This window comes from Coccinella septempunctata, chromosome 7, assembly GCF_907165205.1.
Source record: "Coccinella septempunctata chromosome 7, icCocSept1.1, whole genome shotgun sequence".
Lineage (NCBI taxonomy): Eukaryota > Metazoa > Arthropoda > Insecta > Coleoptera > Coccinellidae > Coccinella > Coccinella septempunctata.
In genome coordinates this window covers 10451380-10464541 of record NC_058195.1, presented here as the reverse complement: position 1 = coordinate 10464541, position 13162 = coordinate 10451380, and the positions used below count along the sequence as shown (strand labels likewise).

General features: G+C 39.6%; 1 protein-coding gene across 1 annotated transcript in view; it reads left to right on the top strand.

The window, feature by feature from the left end:
* Positions 1–13162, top strand: part of LOC123317066 — a 174414-nt gene that overhangs the window by 126380 nt on the left and 34872 nt on the right. Inside the window, exon 2 of the mRNA XM_044903426.1 lies at positions 4749–4900. Coding sequence (XP_044759361.1) covers positions 4749–4900 — 152 coding nt within the window. The remainder of the gene's footprint in view (positions 1–4748; positions 4901–13162) is intronic.

Genomic DNA, 13162 nt, shown 5'->3' with positions numbered 1-13162 from the left:
TAAATTAATAGGCGTCATGTCATCCGATATTTTTTCATAACTCCAAAAATCGATACAGCGTGCGCGTTGCGACAACATCTTCCTTAACAGGCGTTAATCAAGTTTTTTCCTGTATAATTAAATTCAAAGCATCTTAGACGGCTGGAGGCTCCCGCAAAGGGTCCTTTAATACGGATCCTTTGACAAAACAACCGCCAGGACAAAACGGGAACAAATGACGAGCGCAGCGATGGCGAATTGCCCGGATAAGAAGAGATACGAGCCTGGCAGGCAATGAAGGATGCTTTGGCTAACGTCCAAAGCCTACTGATGATGCAGTTTCCTGAAAAGTTGTACAAAGTTTATCTCGGCAGTTTATGAAGCAGGATTTATGTTGGGATATACAGGAAGGGGGCAGAGTTTCTGAAATATTCAGGTTTTTGTAGAGTCCGAAATCCTTGCGGTAGCTAGTTAATGAGGTTATTAATATTGAAATATGTTATTGCTGAATTTCGGAATATACAGAGTAATTCATTGGGATTTGAGTATACAATCAGGGTAGATGGAGGACAATAAGGTTCTCCTAAATAACCTTTATTTTATGGGTATCTTTGTAACCAAGATACAGGCTGATTTACTTATTTCCTCCATTTTTTCAATTACTTATAACTCATAAACTACCCTATACATTTTTGTGATATTCGATTCGTATGTTCTTTGTCAGGAGTGCTATCGATTAAGATAATTAAAAAAGTCTCATTCCAGGTCCGGTTCTAAAAACTTTAATGAAAAGCTTTCGAGTCGAAACTTCATCTTGTTTATAAAAAATTTTAAATTTCATTTACAAACTTTGAAAGAGTAGAAAAAATCAGTAATGTAATACGTGTCTCCGCATACAATCTTTCTGTTTTTGTTAGGTTGAGTCAAATCTAGATTTTCCGATAAATAGGAGGCACAAAATTTCAAAAAATATCTGGTTTTCCCCAAATGGTACTTTTCCAACACCAATCATCAACAATTTTTTATCCTCTTCATCTATAGATCCCAACCTTATCGAAAAACGAGGACATGTCCATATTTTGGATAGATTTAATAAATAAATGACTGCATAACTTTCAAACACCTTGTATGCGTGAATTGATCACAATGAAAATGGAGGAAAGTTGCTCGATTTGGAAGAAGTGTAGATATATTTTAAAACAAAAACAACAAATCTACACTTTGAATTTTAAAGGTTGAGTATCTTTCAACTATTCTGCTGTGTTCTTGATGATAATGGGAAAAAAAGCAATGTATACTCCATCCACTTTTATTTTAGCACTCAGTTGGCCATGGAAATTTGACACATTTCACTTTGTATAGTAGGAAAATGTGGGGTTATGAGGCTTGTCAAAACATTTTTGGGTTTTGAATCAATGTTATGTTGCCCGTTCTACGTAAAAGTTTCTGTTATTACGTATTTTATCACAATGTCGAATCTCTTCGGAAAATATGTGACGAACATAATTCAAGTTCATACAAACTGATTGAAGACATACCAAATCCAGTTATTTGCATTGAAAATACAAGAGATCAGGGTAATACCATTTTTTTTCCTTTTTATAATGTACAATGAGCTCATGCTCTGACAATTCTCTGAAGCATAAGGGGTGTTTGGGTCTCGGTTGACCTTACTAATAATTTTTCCCAATAACAGACATGTCCTTTCGTATTTCAATGAAATTTGGACCCAGTAATTGAGAAAATAAGAAGGATTGATGATTTCAGGGAAGAAATCTCCAAAAGTACTATTTGAGGAGGGTCATTTATTTATCTTTGAATTATCTACCACCTCATTAACGAAACATCTAGGTTTGACCCAAGTTAAAAATTGAAAAACTTTCATGCGGAAAATCCAAATACATCCAGTTTCACTCATTTTATCCCGTCTTTCCAAAATTGTCAATAAAATTTGAAATATACATACAGGATGTTGTTTCGACTCAAGACCTTCTTATCGATTTTTTTGGGGCCATGCCTGAAAAAAGACTTTTTTATTATTTTCATCGACTCAACTGAGGACTAAGAATGTGGGTATATAAGTCGAATATCATAAAAATGTGTAAGGTAGTTCATAAGTTAAGATTAGCTAAAAAAATAGGGAACATCACTGAATCACCCTGTATCCTAGTAATAAAGAAAGATAGACCCATTAAATTTGGGTTATTTGCAGCCACCTTGGTCGGTAATACAGTGTGGTCCAACTAAGTTTTCATTGGACCACGTTGTATTTTCTAATTAGAATGCTCTGAATGAAATATCATTCAGACTAAATACATTTTTCAATTAAAGTTGCTTCGCTGAGGCCATACATTGTTGACAGTTGATTCAGAAGAGACAAACGATCGGCTTTCACCCTTTGCGTCATTCGTAGAATTAGCAATTTGATTTTCATGCTTTCATTCATTTTCATGCTTCCAATTACGAAATTCAATAGGTCTGCAGCCTATTCAATACTGATGTTGGTGGATGATGATGAATACGTCATCATACGTTCTACGAAATGATGGGCCACATATCACGCGCAATTTTGACATAGCCATATGTGCACCGGAAACAGCAATGGCATTGCATACCGGATGATTATGCTAGAAGGAGCGCGTTCATTACTCGGATTTCTCCGATGATCGATGTCAACATTCCTGCTTTGGTAATCAGTTCGAGAAACTCGAAGTGCAATTCATTGGCAGGCATATTTGGCATATTGCGCTGAACAGTATCTTAGGCGAGGAACGTGGAAATGGAGCAATACGAATTGGAGGTTGCTTTGGGGTTTTAAAAAAGACTGCAATGTAATCAAGAATTGAACACAATCTTCGAAGATTCCATAGCCAATTTAGTAGTTGGGGAGTCCAAGAGGGTAATTCGGGAATTACACGAGTACAGTCCCTGGCCATATTATTAGACGCATTGATTCGATGCAAAATCTCAATATTGAATTATTAAATTGAATGTATATGTTACATATTCTTCATCTGTAAATGGTTTTCACATATAATATATCATATTCAATAAAAAAATATTGATTTATTGATGATTAAACATGAAATTCTAATATTTTGCTGAGCCATCCTGTGTAGCTATGAGAGCTTCATACGTTCAATGCAGAATTGTTCGGTTTGCTGCATTCGAGGATAATGATTTCATATGTGGATTATCGAAATAACGTTCGAACCTGCAGAATGCAAGACGTCCACTGGAAAACATAGTACTGATTCATACTTAAGTACTAATACTACAACATCAAAAATAAATGCCAAATGGAACAATTTAATGAGAGTCGTAGATAAAACTAACATTCTGTGAAAATGAAATTCAAATATTCTGCTTTTTCCTCGAGCAATACCAGTAAATATAAAAAAAATCCTCAGTGCGTCTAATAAACTGGCCAGGGACTGTATGTCAGATTAATATAAGGAGAGATAGCTTGGACCCTGTAGAGTACTTCTACCAAAAATTAGACCTGTATATAGGGGGAATTGTCTAGGACAGCCTGTCAGAATAGTAAAAAAAAAACGATCATTGTACATAGTCGAGCGTGTCAGATTAAGATATCTGTGGTTAATTACATGTTGAAAAGTATATTTTTCCTCAATCTGACAATTTAATCGTGACAAAATGTGTGGGAGGGCGCCAAACTTGCGATGAATATACATTAGACTGGGTTCATACTTTGACCTTGGCCTTTCGCATGTGTGGCTAAGCTCCTTGCACTTTTCATCCTCCAACTCAAAAACGGTTAAGGGTATGAAAAATAGCTTCAGACAAAAGTTGTATAGAATTTTATTACCTTCAACTTTCATAATGAATACAGAAACGATTAGAGGTGCAGGAAGCGAGATATTTTAAAAAAATGCCTTTTTATCATCTTCAAACTGTCAAAACCCTCCTGATTAGTGTCAGATAAATCAGAATATTCAAAGCGGCATGAAGTGAATTGATTGCCAACCTCTCTATGAAACCACTAAAATCAGGTGCCACTATGGCATGAGTCACCAAAGCCATTTATGGCACCTAAATGCTGAAGGTATGAATTTTGTGCGTTGTTTTTTACTGGCTCAGTAGATAAGTTGACGAAGGACCCTGTACTTCTTCTTACTCATAGATCGTAAATCGAATTTTCTCTTGGCGAAAGAGGAGATATATCTTCCATGCTCTTTGGGCTGTAAAATCTTCTTCGAACTAAGAAAAAATCGAGGCTTGAAGTTCGTCGAATTGCACGGAACTTTGTAAACGATATGAAAACTTCAGCGGGTTGGATTTCCCCAAATGATATTTTATTTTCAATTTCGCCCGGATTCAGTTCTGCGAGTTTCAATCGTCCGCGAATTTCTGGTAAGTTTTCAACTCGAAATAAGTCATTTTTCTCGGTGAACGCGATTGCTTTCGCTGAAGAGGGTGAGAGTATTTTCGTCGAATCAGGTTTGCCCCCTCGACGCTAGGTTTTAAATAATGAAAACGGGCCGACTTCGAAATGGAGTTTCATGAACTTCAACGAAAATAGAACGAAAATTATGAGAGTATTGAATTCGGATCGTGCATTTTTTTCTTGTTGCGTTTCCGTCATAACTTTTTCATCTAATTGGATGTGGAAGTTGAGAGTTGGTCAAAAATTAATTCTGTGGAATATCAAATTAGAAAACCAATGAAAAATATTAACATTCACAGAAATCAATCAAGAAAATCAAACTCTCCCAGGATTTTTCCTCAAAAACTGTTTTTTTTTTCAGTGCCTATACTAAACGATAACATTTCGAACAAACTAGAGGACTTGGATGATGTAGAGGTCATAGATGACGATTTCACAACTAGGAGTTTGGAAAGGTTGAGTTCAGCAGCAACCTGTCTTGTAGCAGGAATTGAGTACACACATGGACAACAAGTAAGTATGCTTGCTCTAATACTTCAGTTTTGAAAATTTTACACGTGAGAGTTACCATGAAGAAGTGAAAAAAATAAGTAAAAACGCTGTGGAAGAATCTGCAGGGATGAAAACCTCTAAGGAAGTTCTTTCTGATCTTCAAAATTGCAATATCCAAAGGTTAGGTTAGGTTAGGTTAGATTAGGTTAGGTTAGGTTAGCAATATCCAAAGGTTATCTACCATACTGCATATTAAGGTGATAGGCTTATCAGAAACTGATGAGAGTATTTTCTGTGGGGCGGAAGGAAGGAAATTCCAGTTCAACTGTCGTGTTGTCAATTGCCAACAAACCAAATTCGAATTAAGGTTAGCTTTAGGTAATGCACACCAAGGTGAACAAGAATGGTACTGGAAAAATACTCAATAGAATACAAAAGCTAACATGTGTTTCAAATTACTGTAGCTATGAGATAGTGCTAAACTAGGGTGTTGGAGGTCCTTCCATCTCACACCCCTTAATTTTGTGATGAGTAGATATTGCCATATTCAAAGACGGTATCTTAGGCCTCTCTGACCAAGTGCATCCCATCGACATATCTTCCCAGTGATAAGACGGTAAAGAAAATCAGCATCAAGAAAACATTCACTACGATGTTAAGTTGAGAGGAAAATTGGAAAAGGAAACCAACCCCTAAATACTCGAGAGAAATACTATCAAATGGCGATGAGATGGTTCTAAAACCACGACTGGGACTAAGGCAGGAGAATTCTGAGCTGGTCCAGATGCTCAGTATCGCTAAGCAATCAAAAGGTGGAAATAGACCTACAAAGAAACTATCATAAAGTGTCCTAGCCATACATCTTGACAGTCAAGCTGCGATCAAAGCACTGAACTAGCATGTAGCAATGTAGCATGTAGATTATATGGAGAGGAGGATGAAACTTCAGATCACCTGGTGAGAAAATGCCATTTTAGAGTACGCATGCATTGGACGAGAATCTTGCAGGAGTCATCTTGGTGTCTTGAAGCCATCCCAGATACAGGAGAACTCTGGCTTTAGACCGATAGTTGGGAAAGACACCAGCTTTGATGGGAGGACAATAGATCTTGAAATCGGAGTGCAAAGCAGCCCCCTTTAAAATCTAGAATCCTTGTAATGTCATACAGTAAGGAGTACTTAGAAAAAGGTGTGTTCAGGTTCTATTGTTGAGATCGGACATGAGTCAGCCAGTTCCTATCTAATTCAAGCACATCTGCTGCAGCAAATGTGTATCTAGAGCCTGTCAATTGGGCTCTCATATCGTAATGGATCGAGAGGTCTCATTAACAGATATACTGACTTGGGCGCCATTTGTTGCAGGGTGGATGTACCTACTACCTAGACCGCGCGTGCCGAATGTAGATCTCTGTCGAATGGGTATTATTATTATTTATTATTTGAACCGGGGTCGTTGTGGCCATGTAGACCTTTTGTTCTCTACCCTAATCATCCATAGAAACCCAAGGAGGTCGTCAATGGTGTCGATAAAACCGACAACATCCTTAGGGACCTTGACCGTTACCTCGTAAGTATCTATGAACGGTTTCCCCATATGAGTGGTTCTTAAGCCAGCCAGCCCTAGGCACTTGCATACCATGAGTTCAGCAGTTTCTGCTTCTGATCCACAGAGCCTACAAATCTCATCTGCTTCTGATCCACAGAGCCTACAAATCTCATCTGCTGACTTTCCATTGCGGTACAAATGGTACTTGTACCGACAGTGCCCTGTCAGCAGTCCCACCATCACATGAAGCTCAGCTCGAGACAGCTTCAGGAGTTTTCTGGTGTAGATCGATGAAATCATCACAAATTTTTTTGAATGAGTGAGTCTAGGAGTGTTTCTCCAGAGGGATATTCTGTTGTTCAACTCCCATTGTTGGGCCGATGCCTTATATTGGTTTCCAAGCCCACAGAAAGGCTTGGGTCCAGCAGGTGTAAACCTTGATACTCTTTTTGCAAGTTCATCGGCTTTTTCATTTCCTTCAACACCACAGTGTCTTGGTACCCATAGTACAGTTACTTTATTGCCTTTGGCCAGTTGCTTTATGATATTATGGCACTTCCATGCCAGCAGAGATCCCTGGAAGTGTGATTCCAGAGACATCAGCGTGGCCTGGCTGTCCGTGTTGACATGGCGCCCCTTTGAGGTTCATTTTGAGATACTCCTGAGCGCATACGTAAACAGCCAGTGTCTCGGTCTGTAAAATACAGGGTTCACTTCCCAGGGCTTTAGAGATCCACTGTTTTAGTTCATATACGTCAATGCCGGTGCCTCTTTCTGATTTTGATCCATCGGTAAACCACGTGGATGACTTTTTGTCCAAACTATTCACGAAACTTATTGCACTAGCAAGGTCAACTATGACCGTTTCAAAGGGCATTTCCAAATCGAAGATGGTTGGCATAACATCCGATGGTTTTGCCAATAGGTTTGAGTCCAGTTGATTCAAATGTCCAACCCAGTTTCCGCGTAGGAGATTTCCATTAAGGGATATTCTTATTGCTTCCAGCAGGCTGCATTTCATGACATGTAGGTATAGGAGAGGCAGATCAAGTATGGCATCTAGCGCTGCTGTAGGAGCTGTGTGCGTATCTCCCTTAACACCAACACAGGCCAGCATTAGCAAATGGGTATAAAAGCCAAGATGGAGACTCTCGTGTGTGACGCAGTGCAGCGATAAATATCCGATTACCAGTAATTGCCAGTACGAGGCCTGCTCACAACTGAAACTTCCAGCACTTTTTCAAGTCGATCGAATCGCTGTCGTCACTCATTTCCTCTTCATAAGTCTACGTTTCACATTGCCCCCGCTCCATTACCCACAATAATCTCCCCGAGAACGCTTTCATCTTTTCCATAAACGAAAAACGCCCCGGGGATATTGGAAAAACTCTTGTTAGTCCCGTAATTACGAAATTTTTCACGCGGCGTCAGCAGCTCGCCCAATCCGTCAGGCATCGGTAATTAAGGGTTTTCGACGCCGCAAAACGCCAAAGGGAAGACGTCGATCATCCGGTTCCACGGCTCCCCCGATGAATTTGCAACAGTTGAACTCTTCGACGAGGGGGGGAACGGACAGGACCAAGGACCCTTGACGAGGGTCCGCCACTCGACCTGGAAGAACCCAGTTTAAAGTTTCTTGCTTCGAGTGCGGGCCGGGATTGGGATTGATACAGATTCGAATCGCAGATTAATCATCTTCGGGAAATTCCTTACGTATTCGGATTATCTGGAGTGGCCTGGGCTCGAGGGAATTTTACCGATCAAATCGACGGTTGTATCTCGAGCTGCATTGTTCGATCGCGAGGAAGGGGATGGCGTTCGTAATCTCTATCTCTCGCCTAGGAGGAGAGGGATTTCGAGTTTTGTAGTATGCTCGAGTTCGCGAAGGTTTCCAGTTACTGCGGCGTATCCGTTGGGATACGTCGTCATCGTTTTTAGAATATTCAGTCGTTGAAACAGTTTTTCTCATCCATATTTCATCGAAGCAGATATTTCGATAACGAGAAATTTACAAGCAACGGAACCTAAAGGCTCATTTGCATGGGGAGAGTTTCTCGCCTCGAATAAACACTGCGCAAAAAAATTAACGCACCTTATGGAAATCTCAAATTTATTCTACAACTGAAGGTGTTCTCCAAGATAATTATTTTTATCAGAATTATGCATGCATATGTTATCCACTTTCAACGGTTTTCTTCAATACAGATTATTTTTCCCAGCAGGAATAAAAAAAGATGATATTATCAGATTTTGAATGTATTGGCTCCATTCTAAAATCAGTTGTTCTCGATCAATTCTAGTGATCAATAGTTTTTCTTTCGTTTGATTTTCTACACTCGATCGCTATGCAACGCGAAACACGCAATTTGACCCAAGAGGAATGTGCCCAAGCGGTAGTTTTGCGAGAAGAAGGGTGGACATACACAAGAATTGCAGAAAGGTTTGGAGTTTCCCCATACAAGTGTGTCCAGAATGTTGCAGCGATTCAGAGAGAAAGGTATGAATGTCCGAAGATCAGGACAGGGTAGACCACGGGTAACAACTGCCATTCAAGAACGTTACTTGAGAGTTTCTTCGTTGAGACGCCGGTTTGCAACCGCTCGCCTCCTTCAAATTCAGCTTGAGCAAACTCATGAGGTGCAAATTAGCACTCAGACAAAAAGAAATCGCCTCAGAGAATACGATTTAAGGCCTCGTGTCGCGGCAAGAGGCCCAGCTCTTACCCCAGCCCATCGAAGGGCGCGTTTTAATTTTTCGAGAGAGCATATCCATTGGGAAGAGGCCGATTGGGAAAGAGTTCTCTTCACAGATGAGTATAGATTCTGCCTCTATCATTGTGATCGACGTTCCCTTGTATACAGACGTCCACATGAAAGATATGCTCAGTGCAATTTCCTGAATACCTCTGGTTTCGGGGGAGGATCGATTATGGTATGGGGTGGAATATCTTTGACTGCTCGCACAGACCTAGTGGTCATTGATAATGGAGCTATGAATGCTGATAAGTACATAAGGAACATTCTTGAAGAGTATGTAGTGCCATTTGCCCCATACATTGGTGAAAATTTCATTTTTATGGATGATAATGCCAGACCCCATCGTGCGCTCATCGTTCAGGAGTATACCTTGAAGAGGTTGAAGTCTCTCGAATGGAATGGCCAACAAGAAGTCCAGATCTCAATCTGATTGAGCAGGTTTGAGACAACCTCAATAGAAGGCTGAGAAGTTCAAAAAAATCATCCAGCTACTCTTAATGATTTAGGAATTCAACTCGGAGAAATCTGGGAAGGATTAGATCAGAACATTTTAAGATCACTCATTTTGAGTATGAACCGTCGTTGCCGAGCTGTAATTAACGCAAGGGGTGGAAATACCGAGTATTAAATCAGTTATCAGCATTTCAGTATATTGAAAATTGTTCATTTCTCTTCTTTCACATAAGATTCGATGAAGTCCTGAATTTTTCTTCCATTTAATGTGTCTTGTTTCGTTCAAAACCTTCCCGAGAGAACATAAAAAATAAGTTATAAAGTCAATGTAGAGTTAACATTCATTTAAATTGAACTGAAAAAACAAAACACCTTTGGATAGCTTTCCGCGTCTTTTCTCTTAAATTTTTTCCCGTAGAGTGGTCAGTAATGCCGAATGGTAATGTCCGGTTATTGTTCTAGCCTTATCTAAAAAATCAATCATGATTACTCCATGGCAATCCCAAAAAACTGAAGCGAGAACTTTTCCAGCAGATTTTTGGACACGAAACTTCTTAGGTCTTGATGAACCAGAGTGTCGCCATTCCATCGATTGTTGCTTTGTTTCTGGATCGTAGAAATGTACCCATGTCTCATCCTTAGTAACAATTTGGTTTGAGAAGTCTACATCGTTTTCAAATCGAGCACAGATCGAACGCGATGCTTCTACCCTTGCACGCTTTTGGTCAACATTCAAACATTTGGGGATCCATTTTGCAGCAATTTTTCTCATGTCCAAATTGACGTGAACTATATGATGAATGCGTTCGTATGAAGTATTAAGTGCTTCAGGTATCCGTTGTAGTCCAATTCGACGGTCTGATAAAATCATGTCATGAACTGCATCGATATTTTTGGGAACTGACACAGAAACTGGCCTTCCCGATCGGTCATCATCTTCAATGGAAAATTATCTTCTTTTAAAGCTTGCAGTCGAATTTTTCACGGTCACATACGAAGGTCATTGATCACCAAGGGTATTAAGCATATCTTCGTTAATCTGCTTACCACTTAACCCTTTCAAATACAGGTAGTTGATGATGGCTCGATACTCCAATTTTTCGATTTTCACAATTTCGGTTGACATCTTCTTTCTTTTAATTTTTTGCGTAACTCTGGTTCACTTTTTTGACCACAACCATCACTTGACACTTCTAATGAGTTATTATTCGTTGCTATGGTAACGCAATATTTTTTGTATGCATGGAACTGCTCTAGGCTAACTAGATATCTATACATCCTCGTCAGGCGCGTACCCAGAAAGGTGTGTTGGGGGGGGCTCAGCTAACATCCACTAAAAGAGGAAAATGTAACAAAAACATTCATTTCTTATAACTAAAAAAATTAAGAAGAACAAAAAGAAAAATTTTAAATTATGTCAGAATTGACAGAAGTGACCCTTGTCACTGTCTGGTTCATCAATACCAGATATTTCTTGCTGTATTTCACTGTCGAAAAGATTATTTAACGTTGCTGTAATAATGCACAGCAGCGAAAGATTTTTTTTGATAAGTGAGGAATATTTGGATGACAATTCATTCACCCCGATGGCTCTAGAGAATTTTTCACCACCCACCCCGAAAGAAGGACCAGATGACAGCACGAACAAAATTCTTGCGAATTACCTTGACATTCAATAGATGGCTGTACTTGTAGCTTCATATAATAATGTTATTGGCCTTTTTCTTATTTTACTTGAGCAATACTTGAAAGTTCTATGTGCTGAATGATCATGAGGGACCTTTTGCAAAAGCCTTGGGGGGGGGGGGGCTAGAGCCCCAATAGCCCCCCCCCTGGGTACGAGCCTGATCCTCGTATAATTGCACTCCTGATTCCTTGAAAAATCCCACAGGCGCTCGAAATGATTTCCACTTGTTGCACGACAACTCCATTCATACCCACCAATAAAATAAAAGACCACTCTCCGAATCCATGGCACGACGCTTCCTTCCCATCCGCTTCCTGTTTACCACCTCGCACCTCATCAAATATTCCCGACACCTCAGACCTCCAAATCGGCAGCGCTCTCGCCTCATCTAGGCCCTTAATTACCTCAGATCCGACGCCTCGCCTTTTACGGGACTACGTCGCGGCCCAAAAACCGCCGCATTGTGTCTTGATTGTCAATTACTGGCCTGTGAAATTTCCTGATATCCCGCCGGTTCCGGTGAATGCCGGCTGGGCTGGGAGACCGACCTCGCTCGATAAATAAACAACCCCGGAGGAATGCCCCGCTGGTAGGCTTCGCGCCATTTGCATAATAAGGTTACTCGCGACCATGCCCTTTTCATGTCTTTGAATTAATTTCGTTATATCCTAATTGCCACTAGAGTTGCGTAGATTGAATCGTCTGGCGAATCGTTGGAGTGCCTTTGGGACGTAAGTGGATTGGGATTCAAATTTCGCGAGGCGAATTCGTCGCAGTGTCTTCAAGATTATTAGTTGGGACATTTAGCCGAGTAATAACTTTCGAGGATGATAGAAATATAGGGTATCTGTAAACAAATGCGTAGGACTTGGGGAGATGATTCTTCGATGAAAATAAGCAGGGGTAGTTCCTATAAATTTTTTTCGAAATCGACCTCCCTTCCAAGATACAGCCTTTGTAAGGCGATGACGAGTTGACAGTTTTTAATTTTTTTTACGGGTTCTAATAAACACTGAGTGATAAAACTCTACATAAAATGAAGCACTAAGTAGATGTTACTCACACAATTTTTTTAGATCTCATAACTTTATCATTAGGGGTTGAAAATAACAACCCCTTATGATTTTCCTTAGAAAATTGTTTTCGTGGGGTAGATTTTCGAAAAATAAAATTCTCTTGTGGCTTACCATTCAATTCTGACACAAAAAAGTCTCTTGCAAAATTTCGATACAGTCGATACTTTTCTCGGAATAAATAAAAACTTACAAGCAGTTCTGATCACTGTTCATTCCATTTCATCCCATAACTGTTCTGATCTTTAATCAAGATGTCGAACAAACAAAGCGTATTAAAGCCTATTGCGAAGGAGCTCAATCTTGCTGAAACTCAATCTAAATTATCTTCGATATAATTTGCAGTATTTCCAATAACATGCGGTAACACTTGATCGATAGAAATCTCCAAAAAGTCCAAATACGTACATATCTCTAATCAGATTACCAGGTAAGTGGGACTGGAATATTTATGTGGCATCATTAATGATTTGATTTTCTTACCTGGTAATCTGATAAGAGATATGTACGTATTTGGACTTTTTGGAGATTTCTATCGATCAAGTGTTACCGCATGTTATTGGAAATACTGCAAATTATATCGAACATAATTTAGATTGAATTTCAGCAAGATTGAGCTCCTTCGCAATACGCTTTGTTTGTTCGACATCTTGATTAAAGATTTCTATGTCAGTGGATTGGAGGAAGGAAGCCACAGTCATGGTTGTTTTGAAGCTCAAAATGTCGATTTTTCACAAAAAAACACTACAAGTGACATGAAAACACCAC